Consider the following 18,092-nt stretch of genomic DNA (forward strand, 5'->3'; position numbering starts at 1 on the left):
TTTGGTTGAGACTTGGGAGTAATCTCTCATTACTGAGATAATGTCATTTTATATTACTTGATTATCATGTTTAGTTGTTAAGTAATATAAGATTTCGGTAATCTTTCAAAATTAATAGTCATTATTATTGGTAATATATGAGGTAATCTGATTACCACAATTTTCTTAGGTATTTTAAGATTACTTGATAATTTTAATTTTGTTATAATTTTACCCAACTATTAAAAATTTTGGACAATAATACCTTGTTTTGCAAAAAAATTCAAGGACTATTTTATCCTTATATACATATTTTTTAGGACATAAATGCCCTTGGACTTTAAAAATGTTACCCAAGGGTGGTGGTCGGATTTGACCACCATTGCAAGCCATCAGTCAGTGGCAGCCGCTGTTTGATGTCGGAATGCTGCATGGCCTGTCAGATATGGCAAGTCATGCGTTGATCTGGCAAGTTCAAACCAAATATTTGGCTAGACGATATGGCCTTTGTTAACGTTAGACAACCAGATAGATAGTCAACGGCTAGAATACTAGCCATAGATCTGGCCATTTCCGACTAGATTCATCATGGATTTGGTTGGAAATGGCTAGATCGGCCCATAGATGATCAGATTCAGTCGGTTGTGAGCCATTACAACCATTGTCGCTGCCATCGACAGTGGCTTTGGTTGGGTGGGAGTGTTCTTGTTAAGTTTTAAACTTTTTTTGTAGGTGTCTAGATGAAGTGTTTTAACAATATCTCAATCGTAAGGGGGTAAAAGAGATTATTAAAAAAATTATAATGAAAAAATATTACATTAATATTTAAAAAAAAGTATAATTTAGTAAATTATATAACATACCTACCAATTTATTCCTTCCAACAAAATATTTACTAATTTATTTTAATCAACTAAACATATTTCTTTAAACAATAATATTATACTTATAAAGAAATCTTATAAAGATTTCTATACAAAGTGAGGTGACAAAAAATGAATGAAAGAGTGAAATAAAAAGTCAAACTCATTAAATTTATTTTTTACCATATCACTTTGTATAGGGATCTTTGTAAAATTTCTTTGTAAATATATTATTACTTTTCTTTAAATATTCCATATAATCCTGAAAGTAATAATATACAGAGAAACTAGTTAACTAACTTGGCTCGTTGGCTTAGTGACCGCGTGGCGTGGCGGGCCGCTAAATTCAAATGTTATTATCAAATCCAAGCCCCGATTCCAAAAGCCAAGCAAATTAGAAGTAGATAGCTTTAGCTTCAACTCAAAACACAAAACACGCCCGGCGCCACTATCACAAACATCGCGAAAATGTTCGGAGCTCAACCTTCAATGCCGACATTCGGCACTCCATCTTCGACACCGGCGTTCGGCACTCCATCTTCAACTCCAGCCTTCGGCACACCGTCTTCGACGCCAGCCTTCGGCACACCGTCTTCAACGCCAGCCTTCGGTGCTCCGTCTTTGACACCTGGCTTTGGCACTCCGTCTACGGCGTCGTTCGGATCTTCTTTATTTTCAACTCCATTCTCTTCACAACCTCAACAACAACAACAACAACAACAACAGCAGCAGCAGACTCCGCTTTTTCAGCAACCGGCTAATAACGCATTTACTGGATTCGGATTTCAAACTCAATCTACCCCGTCACAGCCAACGCCCTTTCCAAATTCTCAATTGACTACTCAGATGGCTCCTGTGGCCCCACTCCCCTTCTCTCTCGCCGATCGCGACATTCAGGTTTTGTTTTCTTCTGTGTTAGTCTTAAACCCTAACCATAGGTTTTGGTTTTTTTATTTCTGATTTTTTTTTTTTTGGTGTGGTGCATACATTTAGGCTATTGTTGATGCTTACAAGGACGACCCTACAAACCCTAAATATGCTTTTAAGGTTGGTTTAGTTTGTCGTCACTTTTGAAACTTGGAATTTGATTATTTGAGAAGTAGGGTTTTCTTTGTTTACTTAATGTGTTAATTTTGCAGCATTTGTTGTTCAGTGTTACTGAACCGCAGTATAGGGTGAAGCCAGCTGGCGTTTCTGATGTGAGTGTGTTTTTTTCTTTATTCTTGTCTTGTGAGTTGATATTTGAATTTGAAGCTTGTGTTGCTATTTCGTTGAGTTTTCTTTTGCTAAGTGTGGAGAATAGTTTTGCATGGTAGATCATGTGGGCAGAAGCTATGGGAAAACTAGAGGGTATGGATAGTACAGACAGAGAACGCTTATGGCCTCAGCTTGTTCAGGGTTTCAAGGATCTTTCACACCGCCTCAAGGTTTTCATTCTCAATTTGATGTATGAAGTATTTTGGTTATAGATATATTCATGTATGTCTTTTTCCTGCTGAGACAAAACCATTGGAAGCTCCACTGGATAATATGTTAAAGGTTTTATATTGATGAGGTAAAGTACATTTAGGGGACAAAGAAAATATAATGACAAGGTGAAGACTGCCCTGCTGTAGCGTAATGACTTATTCAGCTCTTGCAGTTACCCCATTTTTTTTTTCTTGTTTTTGTAATGAAAAATAAGGTGCAAGTATAGTAGCTGAATTTAATTCAAGGCTTTGTCTTTTGAGGTTTATGCACTTGTTCCTTTCTGTGAGTGTATTCTATTAGTTGTCTGTAGTTGCTGACTTGCTAATGTATTAACACTGGTCTTAATGCAGGTCCAGGATGAAGTCATTCTATCAGATGCTGAAAGATTACGAATTACTCAAAGCAATGTGAAAACGGTATTCTTATGTTTTCCTAGTCTTATTTGTATATCTTGGATTTAAAATTTCTTATAACCTCTGATAATTTTTTGCAGCTTCAAAGGCATTTTCAAGCTGAAACTCTACCATGGATTGAAAGAATGAAACAAAAAGAGCAAAGCCTTCAAAGGCGTCTTTTAAGGGTAGGAACAATTTCTGTTCAACTGTTAGATTTTAGCTTATCTTTTCCAGTGTGTCGTTGTTAGTGGTCAACAATCTGGTGAACTTGAAATAGTGGTGAAGTGTGGTTTTGGTATAAAATTTTGGTCTTTCTTCTGTTGTTTTTCACTTCAGATGGCCTGAAAATATCTGATTGCTATAAGATGTTAGGAGGAGGTACATAGCTGCATCATCTAGGACACATTTAGTTCTTCTTGTGTTATTAATTCATGCACTTAGTTCTAGTGTAGTCAATTTGACTTACTTTTGTGTGGTTATTCCCATAGGTAATGAGAATTGTTGAAGCATTGGAGGGTAAAGGTTGTCGATTACCCTTAATGAAAGGAGAAGGTGAGTTGGCTGAGAAGTTAGCTGCAGTAACAAGACAGGTTGGTCTTACTTTTCTGTGATATAATTTTTATGCTTTCTGCTTGTCTGAATCTGATATCATTGCTTACCAATAAACACATTTTCAGCTGAAAGGATCTGGAGCGGAACTTTCTAGGAGGGTCCAAAGCCTCCTTACTGTGTCTCGTGTTCAAGCAAATACCTTTGGTGCTGGTGGTTCTCTCTATCTTCCAGGATCAACTAAAATACATGAACAGAGTCTTGCAGACATGCAAGAGGTAAGTGCCATGGGTCCAACTGATGTGTCCTTACCTTTATAACAGTAATAATAGATTCTTCATGCTGGACATCAAAAGTTTTATGCTATCTCTAACATTGTTTTAGTGAGTTCACATAAAAATACCTGACCATTTTTATTCTATTAGTTACATTTTCATTGAAAGCAATATAGAGGGTTTCACTGTCTATGGAATAAATGGATTTGGCATAGCAATACATGGTTTCGCCTGCTTCTTTGTCAACAATTCATAATACATTCAAGTTGAAATGAAAGATTCTTCATGTTATGTGGGCACAGGTTTTACAACAGCAGACTGAGGCCATTGCAAGACTAGGCAATGTGTTGAAGCGAGATATTAGGGACATGGAGATTATAATGGCTGAAGACACAGAGATGACAGAAGATGTGAGCTAAAATGCCTGATTTTCTTCAATTATTCTTTTGAGGTGGTTTAAACTTCGCAGTGGACCAATTAGGAAATTAACTGCTACTGTTAGAATCATGACTCCAACATCGTTGTTGAAGTGATGATCGGAACAAATCGATAAAACCTCAGAGCTTAACAACTCACATACAACAGGTCCCCATTTCGTTCTTGTATTTTTGTAATTTTTTTTTTCCTTAGCAAAGCAGGCATAGTGGGGTAGGAGTCCCAATCTAGTAATGAATTTTCGGCTTATGCTAATCTGTTTGCCGTCAGCAAGTACAAGGCAATGAGCTGTGAATAATAAGAAGATTGTGACAATTGTGTGGGGTTTTAGCCCAGCGCCACTTAAAGTTGATGTAGAAAGCATATTGAATCTAAGCACTTAAAAGAGATCGAACCACTTATCGCTCATTCCACGGTGGCCAATTTGATTTTCCATATTGCTTGCGTTAAGGGGTATGAGAATCAATGGAATCCATGCCCCGAATAATGCCAAGCGGTGAACTGTTGCATTTACTTTTCACGGAAGAGAGAAGCATGTGCATGTCTAATGGGTATGAATAACTTAAAGACATTTACTATTTGGGGCTACACCTTTTAAATTTTAATTATCTTCTATAAGAGTTTTTTGTTTCTTCAATGTATACAGATGTGCTGATACTGGGTACCAGCGCTAATATAAAATTACTACCCCATGAAATAATCGTAGAGAGTTACTCTTGGTACAAAACTTGTTCTTGTTTCCCTTTTCTGTTGGCAAAAACTTCATATTAACGGATTTAACTCTCACTATAACCTTCAGCCATCATTAATAGCACAAGTGATGTCCAGCCAGTGAATACACGAGCACCTTTTCCTTTACCCTTTTTCTGATCATATTGTTCCCATAGAAACCCAGTCTGGTGGTAGTTGCTAACCACATTTCTGCAGGATCGAGGTAAAAAAAGGTTGGAACTAACTGACAAGTTCAGGTAAGGTGCAAGGATATATAGGTAGGCAAACTAGGCAATATGAAGTTACCTGATCAGATTGCTCCTTAATTCATCATATATTGCTTTCGCTCTGTCTCTATACGGTCCATTCACTGCAGGAATTTCAATCATTTAATTTAGGAGACTAAATGTCAGGGAAGGTAGATGTTTCAGGGTTGAAGGAATTTATACCTTGTGTGTAATGGTGGAGTGCAGAAAGAATCCTGTAATTCATGTTCATCCAAATTGGACCTCTCCAATAAGGTGGGTCATGCTCTGTGTTGCGTTTCATGTACATGGAGCTGTGGCATTTAAGATAACATTTTAGATTTAAGTAATTCTAGAATTAGTAACAAGCAAGATACTAAAAGGAAATTAATCATATAAGACATATGAGCAGGGGTAAATTATATAAAATCACCTTGTTTTGGCAAGCGAGCGGAGTCCATAATCAGTCCATAAGATACTCTTATTTGAAATGAGGTCAAGCTGTTTTTCCAGAATCCATGATTCCTGAATCAATCAATAAACATGAGTGGTCTGCTACCATGTTACAAATGATAACTACGGCAAGAGGTCTATCAAACTGATAAAAAATATTTTCAACATTAGATCTTCTATGCAGCTTACAGGTGGAATAATCTTCTCCATGAATGGAAAAAGGCTGACATAACCAATATGAGGAACAAATCTCAGCTCTGGCTTTTCTAGTACTTCCCTTACAAGCTCACGAGTTGGATGGTTATTTCCCACCTTTGTTTCTTTCCAACTTAAACGAACCTGGAATGATAGAACCAACAATCAGTACTAGTGGCAAATTTCAAAAGCTAAGGCATAGGTTTACAGATCATGGCTCAAAAATCTGTTTAGCAACAGATGCTCATCTACTTCTTGGTGGTAGAACAATAAGGACTGCAGCAAGTTAAACTTGGGCCTGCAACTCTACATCTTCGTTACATGCTACAGGCCTAGCAAATTGTAGTCCTAAATAAGCAACTGTCCCCTCAAGGACTGATATGCTCTAGGCCTAGCATGCAGAGAAATGGAAGAGCTTCTTTACATTTACACAAAAGCAAAAAATATTTCCAGATTTAAACATAACCACAAAATTGAATATACACTTAACTGGTGACCTTTGGAAAGCCGACGTCATTCAAATCTGTATATGGGTAAAATTATCTTAAAATATCTTTCACTAATGGTGGATTAAACATGCACCATCCAATTAGTAAGTGTGAGTATATTCAAGAAAACTGCTCTTTATTCTGACAGGAACGGTAACAGAAAAGCAGCATACCTTTTCTGTATGATTTCCATAATCAAAATAAGCTCCGTAAGCTGGATCAAAATGCATCTGGTAAAATGTCAAACACAGATGACATAAAAAGCTGAACTATGTCAGTGATTAGTCCAAAAGGTATGCTTTAAAACGTATCTAACTGATGTGTAGCCACAAGGATTTAATTATCTAGAACATTACACCAATATTACAATAGAGAAATTGTTTATATTACCATTACAAAGTACCATATGAAGCCATTTGAATGTGAAGGAATGAAAAACAATTTCAGACAGGATGATAAAGATGAACATACCTGATTCAGAATTTCAAAATCTGAAAGCAGCTTAGCTGTTGAACCATATTCCTGCATCATTTCATTTTCAAGGTCTATGAAGTTAAATATGGATTTAGTATTTAGAAAGGCTTGCTCATTATTATACCTTTTTTCGTTTGCTTTCCTTCGCAAACAAGTCAGCAATGGAATGCAGGGAATCTGCAGCAAGGAGCATCCAGCATCTAAGGTCCAAGTGACGTTCTTCTTCAGTAGGATGTGAAGAACGAGGATAATCATCCAGCCCAGAGGATAGAGTCTGGAGATGTCAGAAACAATATAAATTAACCAACTTATCTTCAACATCTGAAAATTTTCTGAACCAAATTTCATTTTGAGCATCAGTGACTAAACAAATTCAAGCGAAATGTGCAGGTTACCCTAGTTATAACCTCTAAACAGATCCAAAATCAAAACTATGAAAGGCCTTCAAATATAGAGTGCTGTAGAATTGAACCTTTGGATTTAGTTCACGTATTGTTGTGCTATCTCTTCCATGCCAAAAATAGCTGCTCATTTCCTTTCCTGCTTTTTAAATGTGATAACCCCAAATAAATGAGAAACTCAGAAAGACCAACATCCCAGCTCACTAAAAATGTAAATTGTCTTCTCTAAATCTCATAATCAATGATTCAATTGTACACCTCAAAGAACCTCTAACCATGATGACAGTCAAAAACTCAATAAAGTCTTAAGCCCAAGCCCTTTTTAAGGTTTACACAAATCCTATACCAGTATTCTACCAGAAAAATTCCTTTGAGATTAATAAATACTAAAATATCAATAACTTGTAACTCGATATCGAACAATGCAGGTAACCTTTAGAGCTAGAAACACACTGAAACTACAATCATATGTATTGCATGGAAGATTGAATAGAAACCCAGACTTACCTGACTGAGTAGTGTTGAACCAATGGAACCATCTTTCAAGGCGTATAAGAGCTCGCTCTAAAAAGGAAGAGATATCATTGCTTTCTGTAGCAGTAAATTTGTTTTTCTTCAAGCCATAAACTAGTTCTGAAAGGAGCAAATTTTCATACCATATCTCAGATCATGTATAAAGTACAACATTAATGTTCATCCAGACAATATGTGGATATGCGAAGTATACAAAGAAATAGTTTATCAAATTATCTAATCTCTGGTATTGAACAAGAAAAAAAAAAAAAAAAAATTGAAAACAAAATATCTGCTTTAATCATAGTAGCTTGGATACAGAGAAGACAACACAAGGAATCCAAGAACTTGTACATATGTGCTTTTGAGGATACTCACCTTCATAAGATCACAGAAATCTCTTCTGTTATTAAAAGGTAATTGTGTAAGAAAATAGTATATCTATGCAAGTCAGATCCATGCTAAGATGAAATTAAACTTTCAAGCACAGGCATATAATAATTTAACTGGAAATAAAGTTACCTCGTATAACCATAAATAAAGTCGGTGGATTTCCGTTAGTTGGATGCTGAAGAACAAATTCCTCAGGTACCTTACTGCAATTACACCAGAATGAATTTGAAATTACTTTCCTGACAAACCTAAATCAAGAAGCTTACTGGACATACTTGAATTAGATACTCCAAGCCACCTTAGAGCTTCAGCACCCAAAATCTGCTCCCGGGGAATCCATCCATCAATGTTCATCAAATCTAACCAGTGTCCAATAATATCTAAGCATATATGGACATCCCAACGCCTGCTCAAAATTTAATAAACAACACATAAAACAACAAAAATGATCAGTTAACCTGAATAAATTGTCCATTTAACGATATATTATATAGAAATTAGCATATTCCTTTTCTAAAATAGCAGGAGACGTGAAATTTACACTAATTGATCTGTAAGTAATAGGAAACCAACCAGATCAATAATTGATGAAAACCTTCATCCCAAAGAAAACCCCTTGGAAAGAAGGGTCGACTTGGGACAGCAGTATAAAGCTCGGCAGGCCAATATAAAATGAAATTATCATGACTTTTAAGCTGCAAAAGAAAATAGCCACTTTTGTAACTTTATCAAATATAAGAATAAAGAAGTGAACATAAGCAAAAATATTAACAGCTTAAAGCAAAAGAACCTAGACCCTGACCACCAGCTATTAATTTTCTCATTTCTAATTTGATAGTTCCTTCATCTTTACTACACTTCTGAACACAAATTGAGACAAAAAGGGAATCCAGAAATTAGTTGAACTGGATGATAGATCATTATTCACCAACAGTATTTAGTCGAAGAATAAGAATACCATACTTCTTAAGTTGGTACCCTAAATTTTATCTCAAGTAATATTGCATTGCTTTGGATTATTTTATTATATGGATGATGAAACAATATGGCAAGTGATATGACATCCCAAAATCAATGCCACAATATAAATTTGGAAACAAACTTGGAAAGTATAGCATTACTCAGTTGAATTGATGACGAGACTAGAGAAGATGAAACATGATTAATGAAATCATGCTTATCTAGTTACTTAATTTTCTAATGGAAAAGGGAAAATTAGAAATTAGATTGGTTTCCCTTTATTTACAGTCAAACATACCATTGCAGCCTAGCTTGGAAATTATAACAGAATATCAAACTACATTTCAACCATATTTTACCATTCTTACATAACATTCCAGATATCAGTTCATGAAAAATTATTCTTGGAAACTGAAAGATAAGTGAGCTCCCTAAAAATCAATAACCTAAAATATGTTCAACTTGAAACAATGAATTGGTCACATGATCATAAAAACTGATCAACTGGTACATAAGATATGCAAGACAAATAAGATAAGAAACAAATACAAATAACTCACTTTAGAACTTTTGGGTAATGAAATTTTTGATTGGCCATAGAAGTAGCCAATGCCACCCAACATATTCCCTATAGCAGCCTTTCCAACAATTATGGATTCAGAATCAAGCTGAAATATAAAACACAACAATATTAGAACTTTTATAAAGAAGAATGAAAATCTGGTTGCACAAAAGAACCACTTCAAGAGAAAAGAAAAAATGACATTTAAGTAAAAATATATTAGACCACAAACTATACATCCATTACATTTATCCTAGGAAAATCAGAAGATAAATTTGTTAATATTGCAGGGTTTCAAATGGTAGTACATATACTCCTTGAGAAGGGCAGAGTGTTTATCATTACCTTTTCTGCCAGGTTAAAGCACCTCTCGAATTTGGCATCAAAATCATGTTGCTTCTCTTTGAGTAGACTAGTCAGTGAGGTGCCTAAATAATAAAAAGTAAAAACCAATAAAAATTGAGGAGAAAAAAATTCTGTTTCTGAAGCCAACACATAAAACTTTCCATTAAGTCAGCCTAAAAACATAAAACTACATAGAAACTTATACCAGAAACCACCCACTTTACAGAAAAACACATTGAAAGTCTGAACTTCAAAGAAATTTAAACCGGTTAAAATGTGGAAGAATTGTGGAAAAAATTATTTTTATCCATGTTGGTTGCATACATTTGCTTTTAGTATAGAAGTAGAAATAATAAATATGGACACCATGATAAAAACAATGGTTAAAACTTGTTAACAAGTATATAAACCCTTAATATAAAACTAACATTATAACAAATTCAAAGATCTAAATAAAAAATCAAAATAAAAATACATATGCAAAGAATAGATAGAATTTAGATAGCCCAAAATGGACTGAAAGATCCCCATGATTGCACAGCCTAGTCATATGTGCAGAAGTATAATTAAAGAATGCAAATCCAGTAATTAATACAAGGTAAGCATATCCATTATCCATTCAGTTAACACCTAAACTACCAACTGAAGGGAGCCACATCTTCAGTCAAAATGAGACAGAGAAGATAGATGCAAAGGAAGATGTTTGTTCACCTGCTCACCCCCCTTAAACCACCCATGCACACACTAATGAGCACCACCTTTTGCTTTTCATTGAGAGTAATTATAGAAAAGGGAACCTTTGAACTTGGCATTGGGGAAAAAAGCTTTCCCAATAGAATTTTGAAGAATTAGATAACTAGGGAAATTTGAAAAGCATTGAACTCAGAAGAAAGCATAGTGAAAGAGGGTAATCCAAAAGAGAAACAAAATGGACTTAAGAGAGAAAGTTAGCACTTTCAAACTGTACCAAACAAACCATTAACACATTATTCAGATTAAATAGATGTAGAAAAAACCTGTAAGGCTGCTTACACGTTCTTCTACCCTTGAGTTCTTTACACCAGTTCCAGATATAAAAGCAATATCTGCTTTGAATGGAATCCTGGCAGAAATCTGCAAAAGAATAAAAACCCCAATATAAATTAAGTGAGAGATGAAACCGCAGATGAAACTCATGATTATGAAATGCTTATGATAATTTGATATACCTCAAGGTAACTGATTTAATAACCATCCCTTCCATGACAACATACCTGAAAAACTAAAATGTTTGGAGAATGAACTGATGTGTCACTCAACTGCAGACGACCAAACATTCTTGCCTGGTACATGCATGCAAAGAAACAGAGAAATCAAGACAAGAACCATGAAGGAAACTTAAAAGAAGCATAGCTCTTTCACATTATAACATAATTATGGTATTTAAAAGGGTCATACTCATGAAATCTAACATACTTGGGCTCCAAGATTCTCTAGAACAAGTTCAGATAAGTTATGAATATGAGGACTCCTGAAACCAGAATAATGGACTTCCAAATCATCCTGCAAGGTGGATCCATATCAGCATGTTAGAAAAACATTAAAGATTAATATCAATACTATTATGGTGATAATTTACTAAAAAATTGGCAAGATATGGAAATTTATGCACATGCCATGGGAGGCAAGGTAAATGGCAGAGTTGCTTGGATACACATTAAGCAAGTAGACAGAGAACTTTGGGAGCTTATTCACTTAATCCTTTAATGCATACCACTACAATACTAGTAAAAATAAATCAACGGTTTTCACCACTGCAAACCATTGCCATATTACCATTGCTTTTAAGTGTAGCTGCCAAGCCCCGACATCCATTCGTGAACCTGTTACCAGGAGAGAACTCTCATGAATATCTACGTTATCCCTACTCAAAGTTAGAGCATTTCCTTCTTCATCAGCCAAATAGAAAAATAGATGTCCACTGCTCAGCATGTCATTATTCCGTTCAGATCTGTGAATTGACCAAGAGATCAGAAATCATGTTACAAATTCTGAATGATTGTCTAATGTGCACCACAAAAATATACTAAACATATTGTAAGCAAACGTGAGAGCAGATACTAAAACTGCAGCTACTTACTCCTCAATTTGCACACCAATTCGAACTGCCCAATCTCCTCCATAGCCACAGCCATCTCCCTTGGATTTCAAAAAACTTGTTTCCAAGGTCATGCCATGGTCAACCAAAACCTGATGTCCAAAATCACGACCATTATGATGAGTCCACCCATACTTGCTCAGCTCATCAGAGTCTTGACACACATGGCGCATATGATATCTTCCATCCTTTACACCAATCCACATCAAGCCAGCAACCAAAGATCGCGGAGTCCTTCCAGTGTAAGTAACAAACTAGTAATTACTACGACATCGTTTAAACACTCCAATCACAGAATTCTTAGCAAGTGAGAAGAGGTACCTGGCACGAATTCCAAGATAAACGTGAGGGCGATAAGTTCCCCAGTACAAGCTCTCTTTATGCTCGCCTTGAAACTGAAACATAAGTGTATTCACATAAAAATACGAAACTGGAGCATAAATGTCATTCACATAAAAATAAATATATAGGTGATCATGAAATCGAGTTTTACCATATGAAGGTCCATGAGTTTGGGAGCAGGAAAAGGCGTAACAACACGAGGTGTATCGGCTTCTTGTATAGAATTAACGAGACGATAAATCAGAAACGAAATTGTTAAGAAAGAGAAAATGCTTAAGCCTAGCATGATTCTGACATCAAAGCTGAAAAGGCGAAGTGGACTGTGATCTCTACGGTTTTTAACGTTAGTCCTTCTGGGACGGACAGGCTCTCCTTCGTCTCCATCAGTGGAGGATTTGATTCTGCTTCGTGCACTTCTTCGGCCATTTCCAGTCATTTTTCGACTGTGATTCTGATGAACCGTTTCGGTTCTCCGGTCACTGAAGCGGAAGTAGTCCCGCTTATACAAATGATAAGTTGACGAAGAAAATTCAGGTGCATGGTAATTGGGCTTATGGGCTCCGGCTTAGACCAGGCCCAGATTACCGGGCTTTCAAGAATCTGTTACGGCCCATCGTTGCCGTCCTGGAAATACTAGAGTTAAATTTCAAGTGATTACTGATTACTGTCACTGGTAACTCAAATTTTAAGAAGCCAAACAATAAACAAGTTTTAGATCCACGGAAAGCAGCTTCCGAATCTAAGCCTACAACTGCAGCAGAGCACCACTGCACCAGGCGAGGCTGGTGAAATATTTTAAGTCCAATGAGGGTGAAGGGAAAGGAAGGAGACTCTTGTAAACTATTAAAACTATGCAAGATTGATCAGTAAATAAGTACTTTTGATGAATTATGATTTCATGGCATATTAATCCGATTGGAGACTTGTCATTTGTCAAGGAATGTTCATACAACTCTAATAAAACTTTAAGAAATGAGATAAATCAAACATGAAATGCTGTGAAGGTATATAAATTTAAGAAATTGATGTTTTACGCAGTCAAAAGGATGAACCACAGGAAGGTTCAGCTGTTTCAGAGAGTCAATAGATAGACATCTAACCATGGAGATCCTTCATATTTTATTTGTCAAGACTTGACTTGATGGTCTTTTGTTTTACGAGAGGATGTATCCTGGTAATTCCCTCTGATAACGTGTTTTCCATACCAAAATCTGGACCTTTCTGAAAACATATTAAACTATGGAGAGACCCGTCGTATTACATTGGTTTCCGAGTAATGAATTGACTTCACGGAATTATTTTTTCACATTTTTTCTAAGCCAGAGAGAATCCGATGATCTCAATCTATATAATAATGTATTCTCTTGTTTCGTAAGTCAAAATGTGGACCTCGCACCTCTATAGGGCCGGCATCATCAAAATCCTAGGGTGACACTCGGAAATTTCTGGTGTATGTTCTCCGAAGTTGAAGTTTTATATTGTTGGAACGAAGAATATAAATAAACTAGATTAATTATCTGATTAATGTGATATGAAAAGTCGGAAGTTGAAAGCTGAACTTGATGAATAAACTAGAAAATGTCCTTCATATTAACAAGTTAGTACCATCATATATACCTCATATTCTATTCGTCCTCCATATTTTATCCTGAAAGTAGAAATGGCTAGAGGAGATTCCACCTTTCAACTTGCTATAATCCTTTTCCTTCTTTTGTTAACATGTCAGCTCCTTGAAGCTCAACGGTCGAATTCCAGTGCTGGGAATTTAACTGTTGGATGTGCTGAGATGGAGAGGGAAGCTCTCCTGAAATTCAAAGAAGATCTTATTGATCTTTCAGGTTGGCTTTCTTCTTGGGTTGGAGATGATTGCTGCAATTGGGTTGGTGTAGCTTGTCACAACCAGACAGGGAATGTTTTGAGTATTGACCTCAAATCTCCGGATGTCTGTGAAGCTTTTCAAGACAATGAAGCAGCACCTTACAATAAATCATGCCTGAGTGGTACGTTAAGTCCTTCCTTGCTTAACTTGACATATTTGAATTACTTGGATCTCAGCCACAACGGTTTCTATGAAACTCCAATCCCAGAGTTCATAGGTTCACTAAAGAATTTGAGGTACCTTGACCTCTCTTTAGCATCCTTCACTGGAATGGTCCCTCCAAGTCTTGGGAATCTGTCAAATTTGCAGTACCTTGATCTCTCGAACGGTTTCAGTTCTGGAAAACTGTGGGTCACGGATTTAAACTGGCTCTCAGGTCTCTCTTCCTTGCAATACCTCCACTTAACAGGGACGAATCTCAGTATGTCAACAACTGATTGGCTGCCAGCTATTAATATGCTGCCTTCACTTTTAGAACTGGAATTAGGCGGCTGTGGGCTCAATAATATCCATTATTCTCTTCCATTTATTAATTTTACTTCACTTTCCACCCTCGATCTCTCTGGTAACAACTTCAACTCACCGATACCTCAATGGTTATTCAATATAAGTTCACTTTCGGATGTCGTCATTTCTTTGTCGGAACTTTCAGGTTCCATTCCTATTGTTCCACGGGGAAACATGTGCAACTTGCGAACTTTAGATCTTTCCCACAATGATATCAATGGTGACATAGAAGAGTTTATTGAGGCTTTGTCTGGATGCAACAACAGTACCTTGCGGTGGTTTGATTCGAGCTCTAATAAACTCGGTGGTAGATTACCTGATTCCATAGGGTCCTTTGAGTATTTGTACTGGCTTGATCTTTCCAATAACTCATTCTTAGGTCCACTCCCAACATCTATAGGAAATTTGTCGCGTTTGGGAAAACTGGATCTTTCTTTTAACAAGATGAGTGGTGCAATTCCGGAAAATATTGGACAACTGTCAGTAGTACATCAATTGAATGTCCATGGGAATTCTTGGGAAGGTGTTATCACCGAAAATCATTTACAGAATCTCACAAGATTGCGTGATTTTTCCTTATCATCAAAGGGCAATGCTCTGGTTTTCAACGTGGAGGCCAATTGGATCGCTCCCTTCAGTCTATTGAGCTTAGCATTAAGCGGTTGCCAACTTCCTGCGTTTCCTTCCTGGCTTATAACTCAAGTGCGTCTGTCTGAATTAACAATCTCAAGCGCTTCTATCTCAGACAACATACCTGATTGGTTTTGGAGATTATTACCAAATATTTGGTGGTTGGATCTTTCTCATAATAAGTTAAGAGGTGAGCTTCCCCACACAGTAAGTGTAAGTCATGAGGCATGGATTAATTTGGGATTCAACCGTTTGGAGGGTTCACTTCCTCTCTGGCCAAATGTAACATATCTCTATTTGAGGAACAATTTCCTCACGGGACCAATTCCCTCAAACATTGGCCATGAAATGTCAAGCTTGAGGAACTTAGATCTTTCTAGAAACCTTCTAAATGGGAGCATTCCGCTATCCATGACTGAAATGAGGAATTTGAGTTCTCTTGACTTTTCAAACAATTATCTGTCTGGAGAAATCCCTTCAAACTGGCATGGTCTAGAGCGATTGATGTTTTTGGACCTGTCAAACAACACATTATCTGGAGGCATTCCCAGCTCTACATGCTCACAACCAAGTCTTATGTCGTTGAAACTCAACAGTAACAATCTTTCGGGCGAACTCTCTACTACCTTGCAGAACTGCGCACCCTTGGCTTTACTTGATTTGGGAGAAAATAAATTCTTTGGTTCCATACCAGTAGCTGAAAACATGCTCTATCTGTCATATTTAAGACTTCGAGCCAACATGTTAACTGGAAACATTCCAGAAGAGATATGTCAATTTCCCAATCTCCATATATTGGACCTTGCTCATAATAATTTGTCCGGGTCCATTCCTAAATGTCTCGGCAGTTTGAAAGCTTTCAAATATAAGGCCATTCTTTTCGAATTGCCACCCTCAGCCACACAGATACCATCCTCGCTACATGTGGAGCTGGTTTTGAAAGGAAGAGAAGATGAGTATACGACGATTTTTCCCCTGGTCAATCTCATAGACCTCTCAAGCAATAACTTGACGGGAGAGATACCAAAAGAGATAACAAATCTCTCATTCATGGGCACATTAAATCTATCATGGAACCAACTCACAGGAAAGATACCGGAAAACATTGGAAGCTTGCAACAACTGGAGACTCGAGACTTCTCATGGAAACCATCTTTCCAGGTCCAATAACCCTCCAAGCATGACTTCAATATCTTTCTCGAATCATTTGAATTTCCTATACAACTTCTCAGGACAGATTCCATCAACGCGCCAATTACAGAGTTTGCTTGAACCATCCATGTATGAAGGTAACCCTTAACCTTTGTGGTCCTCCATTGACAAACAAACTGCCATCAGCCAAGGGCATGGGAAGACAAGGCACAGAATACAAGATGGAGAGTCTGAAAAATTTTGGTTCTTTATTAGCATGGGACTGGGTTTCATCGTAATTCTGGGCTGTTTTGTGGCAGTTTAATGTTTAAAAAGTCTTGGAGATACGCCTATTTTCGGTTCTTTGAAATGAAAGATAAGCTCCTACTGATCATTGCATTCACGTGCTCGTTTACGGAAAAAGCTGTATTTAAATGATAAAGAGAATGTCCAAAGAGGTCCAGAGTGAGAAAGGTAAACGCGATCTCCAATTTTTTGCAGTCTTTTATTTTCAATTCATTTAGATCTTAAATCATTTATGTGTGGTTATGGCAGAAACGTGGTGAACATAAGTGGACTGAAAATGATAGTACAATGGAAATGCCAAGTTGAAGAAAGCTGTACAGAGGAAGCGAAATCATGCACATCAGCTGTTCTCCTCAGGCTCATTTCTATAATTCCTATTTCTGTTTTACTTTACCATATTATCTTGGTTCATTGGTTGGCACAATAATTAGAGGTTGGCAGGATGATGAACCTCTGATAAAACTGGTCACGTATTGTATGTATCCTGTAAAATGGTGTTTCCTACTTCAAGAATCAAAACATTGGTTTTTATCATTTCCAGACTAAGGTAAATTAATAAACAATTGAGAAGTTCTTCCATAAGATCAACAATTGTAATACTAGTTATTATCTGCACATCCTCCACTGATTTCAGAAGTCTGATATTGTTCACAACACATCATAACTCGAAGACAAAAAAAAAAAAAAAATGAACCCCAGTACTTGCACTTAATTGATAGAGAAAACTAAGTCCCTAGATCACACCATTTCTATTGCACAAGACCTGTGAAGGATTTCAGTTTTGCTTCTTACAGGTCTGCTTCTCTTTTGAAGGCATCCCTTTTATTCAGCCAAAAGAACACACAACAATAAGTAGTCCCAAGAAATTCAAAACACTTAGCAGAGACCTCATACAAGGGGCTAAACACGAGAGAGTGGCACACATCTACATCATACCATTATTCCATTTAGATTTCACTTTTCACATAGTATACTAAACATGTTGTACGTTAATACTAAAACTGCAGCTACTTACTCTCAATTTTCACACCAATTCGAACTGCCATTCTCCTCCATAGCCACTGCCTCTCCTTGGATTTCAATACACTTGTTTCCAAGGTCATGTCATGGTCAACCAACACCTGATGTCCAAACTCACGACTATATGGAGATCTAGCCATATTGCTCGCTCATCAGAGTCTTGACACACTAGCACATATGATATTTTCCATCCTTTACACCAATCCACATGATAGGGAGTCCCTCCAATGTAAGTAAAATTATAATTACAACGCATCGTTTAAACACCCGCAAATCTGAAATTCTTGGCAGAGAAGCTACTGGCGCAAGTTCCAAGATAAATGTGAGGGCGATAAGTTCCCGTACACGCTCTCTTTGCTCACCTTGAAACTATATAGCAATTCATATATTTTTCAAAATATACATGTCATTCACATAAAATACAGGTGATCCTG

At 36.8% G+C, this 18,092-nt stretch overlaps 3 protein-coding genes across 3 annotated transcripts; 2 read left to right on the plus strand and 1 right to left on the minus strand.

Moving 5' to 3' along the window:
* The first annotated feature begins 1,310 nt into the window (after positions 1 to 1,310).
* On the plus strand, positions 1,311 to 4,461 carry LOC116126431 (nuclear pore complex protein NUP54-like). The gene is made up of 9 exons (XM_031412121.1): positions 1,311 to 1,739; positions 1,836 to 1,889; positions 1,982 to 2,041; positions 2,159 to 2,269; positions 2,663 to 2,728; positions 2,806 to 2,892; positions 3,196 to 3,297; positions 3,385 to 3,534; positions 3,834 to 4,461. Exons 1-9 carry the CDS (start codon positions 1,311 to 1,313, stop codon positions 3,948 to 3,950), a joined length of 1,176 nt encoding a protein of 391 aa, XP_031267981.1. The 3' UTR covers positions 3,951 to 4,461.
* Positions 4,462 to 4,558: 97 nt separating this feature from the next.
* Positions 4,559 to 12,670, minus strand: LOC116126429 (mannosyl-oligosaccharide glucosidase GCS1). Its single transcript, XM_031412120.1, has 22 exons — positions 12,337 to 12,670; positions 12,165 to 12,238; positions 11,826 to 12,077; positions 11,522 to 11,696; positions 11,162 to 11,248; positions 10,960 to 11,028; positions 10,723 to 10,819; positions 9,707 to 9,789; positions 9,360 to 9,467; positions 8,413 to 8,534; positions 8,138 to 8,245; positions 7,969 to 8,042; positions 7,441 to 7,566; positions 7,005 to 7,072; positions 6,657 to 6,806; positions 6,530 to 6,580; positions 6,232 to 6,288; positions 5,565 to 5,714; positions 5,356 to 5,447; positions 5,127 to 5,236; positions 4,984 to 5,047; positions 4,559 to 4,887 (listed from the first exon to the last, which is right to left on the minus strand). Exons 1-22 carry the CDS (start codon positions 12,619 to 12,621, stop codon positions 4,743 to 4,745), a joined length of 2,547 nt encoding a protein of 848 aa, XP_031267980.1. The 5' UTR covers positions 12,622 to 12,670; the 3' UTR covers positions 4,559 to 4,742.
* Positions 12,671 to 13,757: 1,087 nt separating this feature from the next.
* On the plus strand, positions 13,758 to 16,956 carry LOC116126482 (receptor-like protein EIX2). Its single transcript, XM_031412163.1, is given in 5 exon segments — positions 13,758 to 16,347; positions 16,349 to 16,628; positions 16,631 to 16,730; positions 16,732 to 16,806; positions 16,888 to 16,956. Coding segments are annotated over 4 exon segments (2,952 nt in total). The 5' UTR covers positions 13,758 to 13,845; the 3' UTR covers positions 16,802 to 16,806; positions 16,888 to 16,956.
* Positions 16,957 to 18,092: the final 1,136 nt, after the last annotated feature.

This window comes from Pistacia vera, unplaced genomic scaffold (genome assembly GCF_008641045.1).
Source record: "Pistacia vera cultivar Batoury unplaced genomic scaffold, PisVer_v2 Contig18, whole genome shotgun sequence".
Classification (NCBI taxonomy): domain Eukaryota; kingdom Viridiplantae; phylum Streptophyta; class Magnoliopsida; order Sapindales; family Anacardiaceae; genus Pistacia; species Pistacia vera.